This window comes from Onychostoma macrolepis, chromosome 06 (genome assembly GCF_012432095.1).
Source record: "Onychostoma macrolepis isolate SWU-2019 chromosome 06, ASM1243209v1, whole genome shotgun sequence".
NCBI classification, from domain to species: Eukaryota; Metazoa; Chordata; class Actinopteri; order Cypriniformes; family Cyprinidae; genus Onychostoma; species Onychostoma macrolepis.
In genome coordinates, this window is record NC_081160.1 from 15,913,204 (window position 1) to 15,929,349 (window position 16,146).

At 40.6% G+C, this 16,146-nt stretch overlaps 1 protein-coding gene across 2 annotated transcripts; it reads right to left on the bottom strand.

Moving 5' to 3' along the window:
• Nucleotides 1-1,865: 1,865 nt before the first annotated feature.
• Nucleotides 1,866-15,826, bottom strand: lmo4b (LIM domain only 4b). Of its 2 annotated transcripts, none has more exons than XM_058780217.1 (5): nt 15,669-15,826; nt 13,347-13,587; nt 6,137-6,233; nt 5,647-5,802; nt 1,866-2,834 (listed from the first exon to the last, which is right to left on the bottom strand). In XM_058780217.1, exons 2-5 carry the CDS (start codon nt 13,580-13,582, stop codon nt 2,826-2,828), a joined length of 498 nt encoding a protein of 165 aa, XP_058636200.1. In that variant the 5' UTR covers nt 13,583-13,587; nt 15,669-15,826; the 3' UTR covers nt 1,866-2,825. The 2 variants fall into 2 exon arrangements, with proteins under 2 accessions (XP_058636200.1, XP_058636199.1); XM_058780216.1 differs by having other exon boundaries at nt 15,481-15,826.
• Nucleotides 15,827-16,146: the final 320 nt, after the last annotated feature.

The window sequence follows — 16,146 nt, forward strand, 5'->3', positions numbered from 1 at the left end:
ACCGCATGTCTTTTCAACTCGCACAGAAAAAGGCCTTTGGAGCTCTATGATTTTCCTCTGGAATCACTTTGTTGAGAGTTATTTAAATGTACTTTAGCTCGATTCTGTCTACAAAAGAGACCAAAAGACATTCCTTGAGTTTTACAACTGAGGCAAACTCTGCTAAAGCACTTAGGAGATGGCTGTGTACTTAGACTGGCTAATTTGAATTCCTGATGCGCTGAGAAAAAAGGCAAACCTTTGCACCTGTTATGACTACACTTTCCATGTTGCTTTAATAAAGGTATTCAAAGTGTATTTCCAGATAATAACTGTACATGATGCATTGAGATGTTTTGTGCTCTCACACTGCAGCTCTGGTGTTCTTAAACATCTCCCTCAACACATTTTAAGCAACAGATGGTAGAAAATTGGCAGAAATGTAGCAAGAAAAATCAGAGGGAGTCTCTCAGCATGAACGTACTGTATATGAACACCCAGTTTCACCAAAATATGCACATTTTTATTTCAGGTCAGTAAGTATACGGACAAAAAAACATTTTTGTAGCAAGATCTTCTCAACTAAACTCTTAAAAATAAAGGTTATTGGCATCTTTGATTTCATGAAGGACCTTTAAGATCCATGGAAACTTTGGTAACACTTTCGTATAGAGACCAATTCTCACTATTAACAAGTTGCTTATTAGCATGCCTAAAATATTAGCTGTTTATTAGTACTTATAAAGCACATATTGTGCATGACTATATTCCACATCCCTAATCCTACCCAATACCTAAACTTTACAACAACCTTACTAACTAATAATAAGCAGCAAATTAGGAGTTTATTGAGGCAAAAGTCATAGTTAATGGTTTGTTAATAGCGAGAATTGGACCTTAAACTAAACTGTGAACAAACCTTTCTATCACACAAATGGCTCTAGATTATAAAATGTTCTTCACACTATCAATAAATAAATAAAATAAAAATAAAATTTTATATATATATATATATATATATAAAAGAATTCTTTAAGAATTGTTCACTGAAAGGGGCTCTGGGGAACCCAAATGGCATTACTGCCAAAAAAAAAAAAAACTTTATTTTTAAGAGTGTAGTTTTAGAGCTTACCACAGGCTGTAATAAAATGCTATAAAAAATGATGGATATGATGAAAGATTGTCGCCATGCTCCCCGTCCACCTGTCTGACAACTGAGTGCGGATTATAGCAGAGCATTCTGGGAATGCAAATCAGGCCCTCTTCATACCCATTAAGTCGAGCAACAGCTTCAAACGCCGATTTGTTCTGCAAATAGCCCATTCAGTGCGGGCCCAAAAAGCTGCAACACCTTTCTCTCCCCCTGCGGTAATTGAATCTTCAAAGGGGCATTTCCACCCCCTGTCCTTGTCCGCTACAAGGACCGTGGAATGAATAGCACGTTCATATGAAAAGAGAAGAAAGTATACATGTTTATCCATGTTCAATTAGCCACCCCGTCATCTGCATTCATAATTACGGCATAAGAACATGGACAGACACAATTAAGGGACAGAGAGATGGCACCGCATTTAGGGAGGTACATAAAAAGAGCATAGTTTTGCTAATGAGCCCCGTTCTCAAGAGAAACTCGACAAGATGAATTACTGAGATCATACAAATCCTTTGGTCTCCTGATGGAAAACTGGTTCTTTCAGATACTGTACATAATTCATATCGAGTGATTTCAGAGAAGAACACCTGCAAGAGATTTAGGACTAACCCAAGGTAAATTCATGGTGCTTGAAGTACATAGTCCACATACTTCATTGAGCATAAAAACAAACTTTCAGTTCAACTGCCAACCAAATTTCATAGTGACACAGAAATGGAATGAAAGATTTCAATAGGATTAAAAAAGGGATGTTTTTAATCTCATTTTTTATTAATTAAATACACCATATTGGAGCAAATGTCTCTGAAAATATCACAAATAGAATTCTCTCTCATTCTGCATTTATAGGTTGACAGCTATGAGCTTCATTTTTTTGTTTGTTGAGTGATTTCGGGTTGGAGGGAAAAGGGAATAGGGTTAGCTGCTGTGTGTAGTATGTACGGTAGCCACAATGGGACAAAAACATTTACATGCATACATACTGTACATGGTAGTTTTACAAATACACCAAGAGTGTTCATGATTTGATTTCCACAAAAAAGCCACGGATACTTCTTTGAACCCAGTCTTCAGGATTTTTATATCATCCGAAATGAAACACATTCCCTTTACAACATCTAAAATATAGAAAGAGAAGATACCATGTTGTGAAGAAAAGGAGAATAGACAAGGTAGGACAAAAATATAAAGGAAAAAAAAAAAAAGTCAGTATTCCCCCACTACATTTTCAAACAAGTGTTATGAAAGCAGATTCAAAAATTGCTGCAGTGGATCAGCTTCATTTGTCATTTTAATTTCACCCTTTCTGTCTCTTTTTTTTTTTCTTGTTTTTTTTTTTTTTTTACCCAAAAACAACGTCCTCCAGCTGGTCTCTCTCTGTGTCAGTCTTTGAGTCCCTCAGGATCAGAGGTCTCGCCTGGGTCAGTTCATAGAGTCCTCAGTATTCCCCCTCCAGGGCCTCATGGGTATTTTCCCTCCATGATCGAGGAGTTTGGAGTAAAGGGTGGGAAAGGGGGGGCTCTGGCTATTGCAGGTCAAGGTGGAGCTCAAGCCTGAGATTGGCGCTCTGGTTTGGAGTAGCGGAACTTTGAGAAAAGGATTGGGGTGGGGTCCGATCCGAAAAGGTCTTCGGTGACAATGAGCGAGGGGCTGAAATGAAGGCACACATCCTGCTTTGAGCAACACCGGCATTCTAACACACCTGGAGGGCAAAGAGAAAAACCGGTTAGACACACAGAAAAATAAAATTACAACCAGAAAATGGGTCAATGACAAATTTTGTCAAAGTTGAAAAAATGAAAAATCTTTAACAAATATACTATAAAACATAAAATGTTGATTAAGAAATGGCTTTGAAAACATTTATACACTATGTAAAAAAACAGATTTATTGACTACATTTAATGAAAGTCATCTGGTGTAACTATCAAATCTAAACTAATAATATTTTCTGTACGTTTTTTTTTTTTACAACTATAAATATAATAAAATATATATTCTCACTTGCCCTGTTTTGTAAAGGTCTAATTATCTGATATTTTAAGAGATTTATTGGTTCTGTCTATGGTTACATATGTTTTTTTTTTTTTGCACTCTGGTCACACCACAAGTATCAATACATGAAATAGATAAATTAATCTTATTACAGACCTTAATCATGTTTAACATCTAAAAAGGTTTATTCAAGTAACTGGAAGTATGAATGTCACTGACTCAAATTAACTAAATGTCTATTTTGCTATAAACTACAGTTAGCAAGTTTTGAAAATGAAATTCTTAAATTAAAAAAAAAAAAAAAAAAAAAACTGTTGTAGTAACTCTTATATATATAAAAAAAGTAATATAATATAGTAACATATTTCAATGGGAGTCATAAAAATTGCATGTTCTCTTAAATAACAAATTGTCAAATGAAGACCGCCAGCTCTGCTAAAGCCCTGTGCTTAACTTATTGATCAGTAAGGCTTTCAAATCCATCTGCCGCCCTATTTCCTCTGCATTTTAAGTGCATATTGTAAAGTTAGTCTCTTTTTGTCTCATTTTTAACAATGATGTGCCACAGTCCCCAGGGTGCTAAGTTCTTGCGCAGCCGAGACAATTATCCCAATATCTGAGCGCAGAGTTCGGCTTTTACAGACAGTCGCGGCAAACTTTTTACCCCCTAACATTCTCCTTCCTTTTGTTTTTTAAACATTCTAGGGGGGCAATTTGCTTTTCCCGTCTTACCTCAAGTTACTAAGGGGTTTCAGGCTACTGTAATAGTAATTGCGAGCCCCCCACGCCAACCCACATTGGAGGGCTAATTAAAGAGACGGAGGCTGTGAAGGTTTGGATCCCCTGGGTTCAGGCTCAGCATGAGAAAGGTAATTTGTCTGTCCTGAACAAAAAGATTAGGGAGAAGCCGGGGAGCTACTTAATAAATGAGCATCAAATGTCCTCAGCCGTGGACACGGACAGCACCAATTATGTCACCATGAAATTGCACATAATAAAAACAATGGCTGCCGGACGAGGCCTCCTATCTGTCTAGGGAAGCGTTCGGTCGGTTCTCTCTCTCTCTCTCTCTCTCTCTCGCTCCTTTCTGTACTGGCTTGTTTCAGCTCCCAGCTTATTTCTATAGGTTCAGAGGAGAATTACAGCAAACTTCAAAATTGAGCAGAGAAACCACACCACAATCTCATAAATTACGGAGTTTCTTTAAGAATAAGTTTCTTAATGATTTGAATCTCTCTGTACCAAGCGAAAACACGACTGTTTAAGTATCTCCTGAGGACACGTGGACCTACTCTGTGAAGAGGGGCGTCTGGGTGTATTTAAGAACTCTCTCTCCGCTATAATTAAAGCAGCGAGGCCAATATTCAGATTGCATTTTAGCATTAATAATTCAGCTGTTTTCACTACAATTGATGTCGGCACATAAATAAACAATGAGGCCTCATATTTACACAGCGGCAGCCGCCGAGCGAGAGCAGGGGAGAGGAAGAAGGAGGAATGGAAGCATGGGGGCTTAAACAGACATTTAAAATTAAGCTTGATAATGCAAAGGCTTTCAATTTGAAACGCAACATGCTCTTGGAGCTAATTTGTAAAAGTGACGATGCCTTAAAAGGCCTCTAATGGAGCACCGAGCTTAATGGAGTTGTTTCCCCGCTCACTACGTCTCTCCTCGAACTATTTTTTTCCCATTGAAGGTGAAATAAATGTTCACTAGGAAACCCGACAACTGTCCGATCTCTCTCGTATACGCTCACACGTCCCCGTTGTCTCCATATCAATACTGATTATGTGTCACTGAGCTGTTATTTTCAGTGCTGCCGAGTGATACAATCGGCTGGTGGCTGACTACACAATGAAGTCTTATTGCAGACGGTCCCAAAGGCGAGAAGGGGAATTAGGTAAATAATTTGCCTGCTTGGCGTCTGGTTTTGTTTATTTAAAGCTTGCTGTGCAGCGTCGGAGGAGCAAATAGTCAGACAGAACTGTGGCGGTGAAAACAGAGATGAAAATGGGACAGAATGTTTGACGCCAGCTAGCTTTTTTGTAAAAAAAAAAAAAAAAAACATTAAACCAAACCAGATTAAGAAATAAAAACACACCTTTTGTTGTTGAGCAAAGTGGGTGCCAGGGTTTCCTGTTTTGTAATCGTATGGATGGCAAATTAACTACACATAATCAGTATTGAATGTGAATGTGTCAGGATTTGGAAGAAGAAAATAATTCTCACCTTCCTTACCCATCCTGTAACTAAAATGCTTGCGATAGCTGTGATCTCATTTCAGCAAGTTAACATTAATTGTGATAAATTAGCTTCCAGCCAGGATGAATTACACTTGTCCTCTAGACCTTACTATGGGTTAGATATACAGTTATTTTACAATCTAAATAAAACAATATTTTGATTGGTAACTGACTGACTGAATGGTGTGTTTGGCTAAAAAGAAAAAGTGATCCTGTACTTATAGCAGAGGATTTTAAGTGTAAAGTTTTGATAGCAGACAGATAGCGGCTCTCACTTTCTGGTCAGGCAGTAGAGGGTTAGTCTGCAGTGAACTCAAATGGCCGTTGATGAGTGCTGTGGGTCTGTCGTGTTCGCAGAACAAGCTGCCGTTGATGTAGTGAAACCTGTCACCAGGGACCAGCCGGTTCCGGCAGGTAGAACATGTGAAACACTGCAGGAGACAATGAAAAGGACTCCATTACCCACAATTCTCAGCACATTACATCCCATCTCTGATCAATCTCTGGACAAGTTAAATCATTATCCATTATTATTATTTCCTACAGGGATTCTACATGGGCAGTTAACACAGATGAAAAGACTGACTAAAATTCACACATAATATTTTTGGTATTGAATTTGGTTTCAACAATAAGCTTTTTTTTATAAAGAACACCATCAAACAATCATTAAAAAGCAGACTCTATGGAGTGTGAAAGGATTCTGTAGTGCAATGAAGCATTTAATTCTAGAGCAGCCGTGGTCACTTAAAGATTAAAGGTTACCTTGAGATGGTACACGTTTCCCTGTGCCCTCATAACCAGTTCACTGGCTGGGATGGACTGACCACATGCACTGCACGCCCCACTGTTCCCAAATAACCTGTGAAAAGAAACAGAGACATGTTAGTATTGTCAAAATAAGAGATAAAGTGTGAGAGCTCAATCTGTCTTAGACAAAGCCTAAATCAAAACACTGTGAATGTTACAGCATGACAGAAATTACCATCAGCGAGAACTGGCAGAAAATATCATGAACAAAAATATAAAATAGCTACAATCAAAATTATTCATTAAGATGTACAAATGAAGAAATAAAGGCAATTACGTGAGGGAAGACAAACATTACGACCATGACCAATATCTCCCTCATTGACATGATATACTTTTGTTCACAAGGCCTCAATTTGTGATTTTTTTTTTTTTTCAGTCAATTACATTTTATAAAATATATTTTCAGACTGTTTTTTAAAGCTGCCATCCGTAAGTTTTGCCTCTTTGTCGCCATCTCTGTTTGAAAACCTGGAATTGCAGCTCTGTGTGGAATTATCTTCCTTGCCTGGGGGTTGTACTCCGGCACAGCTCCAGTGCAGATGAATCTAATGTTTTGAGGAGTATGTGTGTCAGTCTGTCAGTCACCACACCGGTGTGGATACTGTACTTAGGAATCACAGATTCTAGCCTATGTCTTGGAATATATGACCCAAATAAGAATTTTCACCGTATACTGCCATCTGAACAAGTAAGTAACATGTCTGCCACGTTTGTTCTGACCAGCTGAGGAAAAAAGCATTACAATAAATCGCGCTACCAATGGTAATTAAATATAACGATCGGTTAGTTCATATCGCATCTAACCGTGCAAATTATTATTATTATTATACTTTATTCTCAAATTATTAACGTTAACAACATCAGCATTGCGTGACAATGAGTATAGTGTGTATTAGCGTGTACATTTCAATTTCTGTACAGTCTAATCTCTAACTGTCATACCATTCAAATTTCATATCAAGAAATTATTTTAACCCAAAAAGCAAACTACGCTCCCTTCAAACTGGTTTTCTTTAAAATACAAATCTTGTGTAATCCCAGGCTATCTGTAATCAGAAGCACATTTAAAACTGGAATATAATTTAATTTCATTCACATGTGTTTCATAAACACATAATCCTTTCTGGATTACAATCCGCCATCAAAATTATACATTTAATTATTCTAGATGCTGTGAGAAAAGGCTATAAATGATCCTCCACCTGCAGGATCCTCACATGGGATAGCCTAGTAGCCGGAACAACTTCTTTATGTTTACAGACGTGACGTAATGACGCAGTGCCATGCTTGAATTTCCCGTGAAAACCTACCCGTACCACTCAAATTAGAAAACATTATTATAAGCTAGCCGTTGTGAATCGGGCTAAAGTAAGGCGATAGTTTTGAACACTGGCTGGTTATGCACTTGCTCAAATATTGATTTCGAATCATTTTTAACCCAAAAACCCCAACTACAGCTTTAAATTAACTTCTTGTAAGGCTTCAGAAGGTTTGGTACACTACCATTCAAAGGGGTTTATGCTTTCAAAAGGTCTTTTATGCTCATCAAGGCTGCATATATTTGATCAAACAGTAATACTATGAAATACTGTCACCATTTAACTGTTTTCTATTTATCATATTTTAAAATGTAATTGATTCCTGTAATGGCAACGCTGAATTTTCCGCAGTCATTACTACAGTCTTCAGTGCCAATGATCCTTCAAAATGATTCTAATATGCTGATTTGCTGCTCAAGAAACATTTCTTATTATTACCACATCTGAAAACTTGCTGCTTAATTTTTTTGTGGAAACTGGAATACGTTTTCAAGTTCAAAAGAACAGCATTTATGTGAAATAGAAATCTTTTGTAACAGTATAAATGTTGATGAATTTAATGTGTCCTTACTGAATAAAAGTATACAGTACATTTCTTTCACACACACACACAAAAAAAAAAACACTTACCTACTCTAAACTTTTAAAAGGTGGTGTATATAGTGCATTAGGCATATGGACTGATATTACAATACTTTATAGTATTTTATTGCACTTTCTGGAGTTTGACAGTCATCCACTCTCATTGTATGGAAGAGAGCAGCCTTAACATTTTTCAAAACTTCTCCATTTGTGTTCCATGTTTGAAAGTAAGTCTGGGTTTAGAACATGAGGGCAAGTAAATGACAATAAATGAGTTTGATTTGAAACAAAATACAACAGACATGCATAACAGATGGTCCTTATTACCACTGACACTAATGAATACTTCTGTGTGCATCAAAATGTTTGTTAACCTGTTTGGCCTTGTTTTACTGTAACAATGAAATCCTTGCAAGGACAGGTTAAACCATTTCAATCCTGTGCCCGGGCCTCCTTTTCTCCCTCTCGTAGTCTCTCTCTCTCTCTCTCTCTCTCTCTCAAATGCACACATGCAGAACAAATTACATCTTCAATATTCTGATGTAGGAAAAATAAAATCATAGTAATATCGGCAAACCAAATGAAAAAAATCCTGCATCCTGTCCTCCAAAAGCCTCTGCCACTGGGACTAAGTATTACCTTTGGTGTTCATTTTTTGCAACCTAATAATAACCTAGAACATAAGCAATCAGGGCCTAAGAATATTTGATTGTACATCTAGGCGGAGACACAGCGCTTTTGCCATTAGGACTCAAGCGAGTGCTCAGTCACTGCCGCCTTTCCATTAGAAACCCTCGGCTACCCGGGTTGATATATAATGTGCATGGGTTAACCTTTTCAATCATGGTGTCAACACTTTAGATTTGCTTCTGCTCATCTCTTTCGTCTCTAACCTTCCCTCTCTCTCCCTCTCTCTCTCAGTCTCTTGATAATGAAATGCTTGCTCCTGCTTCCTTTCTATCTGCCTTCTGAGTCCACAATTTAGATTACTTCATCTTGCCGAGCAACAAACTGAATGAAATTTCGATTTGAGCAGAAAGTAATTTACTGGGATCTGGACCCATTTGTCATCATATCTCACTGGCTGTTTGCTCTATCACTGCACTTTTCCTATGCAATCAAATAAGACCACAGCATCTGACAAGCTCCAGAGAGAGAGAGAGAGAGAGAGAGAGAGGAAATATGAGGAAGGAAGCAAGAAAGAAAGAGAGCGTTAGAAGGATAGAGGGAGGGAAATGGGGAACAACCACAAAAGGATAGAGAGGACAGTGATGAAGGAAACGTTGGGTGTCACAGCGTGTTCCTCGTGTACACAGTTACAGATTAACCCAAGAGTTCACGGATGATTTCGTCCCCCAAGATACTTCCAACTTGTAAAACGAAAAACGTGCATTGTGCGGATTCCGATATAACATCACGGCATGCACGTGAACGTGTGTGTTCTGACATCGAAACAGCTGTCACCTGCGACATTTTGCATACACGTGTGGCGTTTATAGAGGGAGCTACACGACGAGCGAGCGAAGCTTTAGAGTTTCTCTTCAGCGGCGGCTGCAGGGTGAGGCGGGGGGAGGGGAAAACAAATTTGGCTGTGGCATCGATTGGAGCAGCTCAATCAAAACTCAATTTCAAACGTAATTAGCTGTAGGCTTGTGACAACAGCGCGGCTTCAATGGCGTCGATGGGCCAGTCATGCTAGGCAAATGTCAGGGGGGAAGGTCTTTAAACGCTGCAGTTTGATTCACCTGTAAAATGACATCTTCCCCTGGCCTTGAGAAAGCAATCTGCCTCGCCACGACGTGTGCTTGATTCGACAATCCCCGAGCGCTCTCACCTAAATTCGCTTACAAGCACACATTATTTGGGATCCGGGCTCAGAGTGCGCTCCCCTTTTAATTGTCCCGGTGTCTTTCAGAGGAAAAGCGTGAAGAATCTCCAGGCAACCTTTTTATTTTCTTGCCTCTCTATACGTAGCGTAGCAGGTTAATTATTTGAGCAGGGGATGGCTGCTGATAGCATTTGATTTAAAGGCCTGAAGACTTTAGGTGCTCAATTAAGTTGCTATCAGTCTGCTCCTCACCCCTAATGGTCTCTCTCGCCATTGAACTTCTGTGCTGACGAGGGGAGCGTAGAAGAGCGATATCACGGGTCACCATAATTAAGGCCAAGGGACTCTTTAATTGCAATGACACCACCAGTTTTGGCTTCCTTCTCCTCAAATCAGCCCTCTCCTTTGTTGTTTTCTCACTTTCTAGGTATTCAGCCCCTTGATCAATCAGAGGAGGAGGAAAGGAGGATTTTGTCAGCGGAAACATCGCGGAATGCTGATTTATTGACTTGCTCCGTCTCGGAACGGGTAGAATAAAGAGGGGCTACAATCTACGGCTGTCTTTCATTACGAAAGCAAGACAAGAAATCTGTCTGCGCTCCATAGGCGATGTCTAGAGGATTTAATTTGGATACCGACTGTGAGGTAAAATACAACCTAGCAGGGCTGTTTTGGGCCATCTGGCAGAAGCTCGGCCTCTTAAGCGGAACCTTTTGAGTGGAGTGATGTAAGTTGGTACAACAGTGATTTCTGCAACACAGTCCATTATAAAAATGCCTCTCAACATTAGCAGCCAAAGCACCTTAAAAGCACCGGGCCATATTGATACTTAAGCAGGGCTTTGCATAATGGCAATGTTACATTAGGGAGAGAGAGTGAGAGAGAGGGAGAAGGGAGAGAGAAGGTGGGTGGGGTGGAAGGGAAGAGTAGGGGGAGATTTCACGGCAAAGAGAGCGGCGGGCGGAGGGGGCTGAAAGCAGCCAAATGACACTCGGTTAATTCAGAGTAACAGATCTAGTCCCAAGTGGATTGAAGGCCTTGAATTAATTCTGTTATGACAAATCAAGATAAACGTTTCCCCTAAATTGCATGCGATTTAATTAATTTCTGAGATCCAAGTATTTCCTGGCTTAATAGTTCACATGCTCCCGTGCTGTCATAGTGCTTGAGTGGGCAGACTTCAAAGTGATATTAAATAACCAACTATTAGATTTACCTAGCACGTTCTATTGGAAAAGTGCCATTTAATTACCTGGCTCTATTCAATTAAAAGGACAGTGTTTTTCCCCCCGACCTAATGGTCACATGATTGCTCTCTCCCCAAATTAATTCCCTCTCTCTCTCTCTCTCTCTCTGTCTCGGTCTCGGTTCTCTCCGGCTCACACAAATATCAGCGATGGCTTAGGGACAACATGATTTCCAATGAGTCCCTCCTGCTTCTCTGGGGCTAAAACTGCTGAAATCTACAACTCGCGGCGGTTGCCCTTGCGCTCGGCGCTGGTGGCCTCGAGCTGAGTGGTATCAGAAGCCTATCATCCCATGTCATTTCCCCCCATCTGCCATTAGGGAAAATGGGATGCGTTTTCGCTCGTGCCATCCCAATCAATCGCTAAGCCTTTTTGCATCAGCGGTATTAATATAATTCTGGATATGTAACTTCATTATTTACACAGCAAGGGCAATTTAATAATCCATTACAAAAATAAGGGAGGCCCCTTTAAAATCCCCTAAGGGGACTGGCCTTCGCAATAATCCCCTCTTCTCTCTCTCCCTTGCTCTCCCGCTCTCTCAAAAGCCAATTTGGTTAATTAAATGTTTTGTTTGCAATGTGGCTCTCATTCATTTCGGACACGTCATTGGAAGCGGATAGGAGCCAGGCACTAGATCTCATTAGATAAAACCCATCAGGACTAAAGGAAAATGGAGGGGGACTCTAATTAAAGCTTTTAATTGTGTGGACTCACTGTCAGATGTTATTTTCCCCCTCTCTCTTATCTCTCCTCAGATCACAGGCTCGCGCGAGCTGTGTTTTAGCTCTGTTCTCCCGCCCGACACGCTCTCATTACAAGGAGAAAGGTGTAGCTACTTTTCCCTCCCTGCTCGTTTTAATTAGGCTCGCAGGCCCGATTCTAGAGGCCAGTCTTGTGGACTTGATCCCTTCAGATCAGGTGGAGTGGAAAGAGTGAAGGCACTCTTCACATTTGGACTGGTCGTCTCAGGTTTGCTCTGGTTGACACCTGTTGTTCCAGCCTGCCAGCAGCAGTGTCAGTGCGAGGCTTCGCTGAATTATCCAGGGCGAAGCACATGCCAAGGTAAATACTTACTAATGACTGCACTTCTGCCAAAAAACACTCTTTTCCGGCAGGAAGAGCAGAATATATCATGGATTCTTCATTTTATGAATTAACTTTTAAATTGCTCTGCCTGTTTTAATAAGAAAATTATAGGCATTCCATTATCAGTGACGCTCACACAGCGTTTTTCCATTCCTCAAAACCAGAGAAATAATCCAAGAAGACTGCAAACTTCTCAATGCAAGAAGTTCTGGAGGGCTTTCTGTTTGCCCTTGCAGAGGTCAAGGCGTTGAAGGATCAGCCTGTCAAATCAGGCCATCCACATCAGCTGAGTGAGACTGCCGTGCCGTCACCCCGCCACCGCTTTGGGTGTCAGACTTACTTGCATAAATATTTAAAAAGGGTCTTTTTGCTAATTAAATGGTCTCTTTGTGATAAACAAAACATGCTGGAGAGGATGTGAAAACTCTTTTAAATTCCTGCAGAGTCGAAGGTCAGCTCTGCCTTACCAATCGAGTTTTCTAGCATCTCGTAAAGAAAACACACACACACACACAGTCCTAGCAGCGCGGCTCCTTTTGCTTAAGGATGAAATATAGCGAGAGCCACAGACTTGCAGATGTGCTAGAGAAAGAATCTCCTTCGTCTTCTGCACTGTCAACATGTCAGTGGCTTGACCTCTTTTTTAAGAGTGTCCCGTTGAGGGTTTAACCAGCGCGCTTTAACGAGGGCCGCTGACGGCACAATCTGAGACACATGTTCTCAATGGAAAATACGCTCCGCTCCGTGAGAAGCTTGATGGCTTGTAACTTTTTCCGTAATATCTTTTTTTTCTTGACAACCATCACTTCATCTGATCATTACATGCCTAATGTCATTTCATGTGGTCTTTGGACTGTCATAATGTCCAGATGTATGAACTATCTGAAGTTTGGCTTCAAAGACCACGAAAAAGGAGCTGAGCAAAACTACACTATCCTCAAAACACACTACTGAAGACCCCTTTTAAAATTAATTTCACAAGTGCAACAGAAATCTGAAGGAACTTCAAAGAATGCCTTTACAAACACAAAAAGACATTCCTCAAACATGCGAATATGGTTGTGATTGTGACTTTCAAATTAATCAATGCAGCTAACCTGATGTAGTCGTTTCTACATAGGATCATGCCACTCTTGGTGTAGCAGGATGTGCCGATCTCTCCGAGCTGGGCCTGGCAGCAGGAACATTTCAGACAGCGGCTGTGCCAATAGCTGTCCATGGCATACAGGAGAAAACGGTCAGCGATCTTTCCCCCACATCCCGCGCAGCGCTTCCACGAGAGAGATCCCGCTCCAACAGGTGGGGGCTGGGCACTTCCTCCAGGGTTCACCATTGTGTCTGCAGAAACATAAAGAGACAGCCGGGATACGCGGTTAGAACTGGTAGTCAATCAGGAGTTAAGTTTATTCAAGTTTTTTTTTTTTTTTGCTTTACACATTCTTTGGAAAGCGCCTTCAAAAATAAATTATATAATTATAAACCGCATATACAGTGCCCCTAAAAGTATTCAAATACCATCAGCATGACAATATTCCCTATCTTACAAAGTCAGCACACTTGAGTTTCCTGAACTTCTGACAGAAGTTTTGTCCTTGCAATATCTAAAACACCTGGAGCCTGAACAGTGACCCAAAACACTGAATGTTTTCAGAGGCACGCTTCCTAAAAGCTCTTTTGAAATAATTGAAATGCATATAATGCCTGCAAGCAAGTCTGAGAATTGTTTTAAGTGGCAGGCTGTCCTTGATCTTTATCTAAGTGCTGAAGTCAGCTCCTTTGGTCCATTTGTGATAAATGTCTGTTCGCTGATAACATTAGAGTCGCTGGAACAATTAAAGAGGTGCTGGCTTTTGTTAGGTTGTCTACATTGCTTTGAAAACTACATTTACCTCAACCTTCATGATGGTTAACATGAGAAAGAGAAAGAGAAAAACCCAAGCGCTACTGTGGCCAGAACTGGGGCAGTTAATTGGGGAACCTTGAAGTTGTATGAACCATTCAGAGGTCGACATATTCCACTCGCTTTCACTAAGGTTATCAGATGACGGATTTCCAGCCAACATCATGAAGAACATTCAGCAGCATTCGCTTTGGGGACTGGTCACTGCCGCGTGAAATTACCCCCGGTATGTTGGATCATTCAGCATATGCGAGAATCAGTTAATGCCGGCCCACAGAAATATCTGCTTCTGACAGAAATCACATTAACCATGAACCCTCATTTATGATTGCAGTTCTGTACTTTGCTCTGTTGATCCATCAGTACCGCATGTGTGCACTTCTGCTCCATCCTTCCACTAATACATCTGAAATTTTAATCTTTCCCAGGTTTCATAAGGAGGACTGCTGGACCGAAGTGGGAAAGATTAAAATTTAAGATATATTCGTGGAAGGCTGTAAGCCAAATCTTTGTTGAAAGGTAATTAGAGGAGAAGAGAGAGGCGGGGGGTAGAAAACATTGCACTGAGAGAGAGAGAGGCATTCAGTAACCCCATTAGTGGAGGCTCTTAGGGACAAGCAATACCTTAGTGCTGATTAAATCTAAAGGGAGATGAATCAGAGACCGAAAGTGACTCCCCCAGATAAATAAGATCGGACCATCGTCAAGTTTCATTCCCAGTAAGAGGGAAGAGGGGAGATTTGAAGAGAGGGAGGGGGTGGCTTTTAAGTCAAATGGGCAAACTCAAGTAATTACACGGACAGGCAATTTAAGCGAGGGGATGTGCAGAAATATAAAACAGATCAGCAGCCCATGGCCAGTAATACAGATCGCAGTCCTGGAGCCTAAATACAGCTGCTCCTACTACAACGCACAAGGCACAGCAAAAGATACAGAATAGCACTTATGTTATGGTTTGTTGATCATCTGCACAGCACGCGAGCACTTCTGCTACACTATTTTGATATTATAAACACGAAACGCCTGTCATTTCCATCGAGCCTCAATCTAAACGTGTGGTCTTGGTGTGAGTAAACACACAAGCGCAACGCTCTCGTCCAATACACTACATTACGATCTCTAGTTATTACGTTATTTGTTACGCGCGTGACATGCAACACAAATCACATTTGCAATAAAAACTTCTAAAAATAATAACTGACATCTCTGTGCTTACATTTCACTAATCTGGAACATTATTTGTGTCGGTCCGTCACAAATGTGTCTCCCTCTCGCGACATGACATTACTATTATGCATAAAATAAAAAGTGTTGTTGTGAAATGTACTCACCTATTTGAAATGCAATGGTTGAATGGTTAATGAAAAATATATAGCAGTCTGTTTTGTCAGTAGACAATAAAAATAACGCGCACAGTCCAACAAACTCACAGACGGAGCGCGTGCATGAATACTTCTCACTGCTGCGAAAGAGTGAAGCAAATGGAGTTTTCAGATTGTATTTCCACTGTTGCCGTCACCTTTTCAGATGTTCTGGTTATCACTGGAAAGATCGGCTGCGGTTTTGTTAAACGAGCGTTCGGGAATGGCTTCCGTAATTTCCATAGATGAAGCGAGCGCCTGTGTTTGTAACTGTCCTCTGCGCTGGGTCTCGCCGTTGCTTGTCGCTTGTGCTCTACATGTGTCAGTGACAGAAAAAAGCCCAGAGTAAACCTCCTCTCGCAGGATGACGTCAATCAAGCTGCAGCCAATCACGACGCACCCCATTCAAGCGGAATGACAAACGCAGCCAATCAGAAGAAGGCGAGGTTGACTTAGACACACACTGTTCAAAGGAGGAAAGATTGTGGTTGAGTGGGCTCTTTCTGCTTTTTGAGGTTGGATAGGGCAGTGGTTCTCAACCGGGAGGGCCGGGACCCACTAGGGGGCCTCAGTAAACTTTCAAAGGACCACTAAATGCCTTTATTACTACAAATGAAATTGTTATATAAAATAATA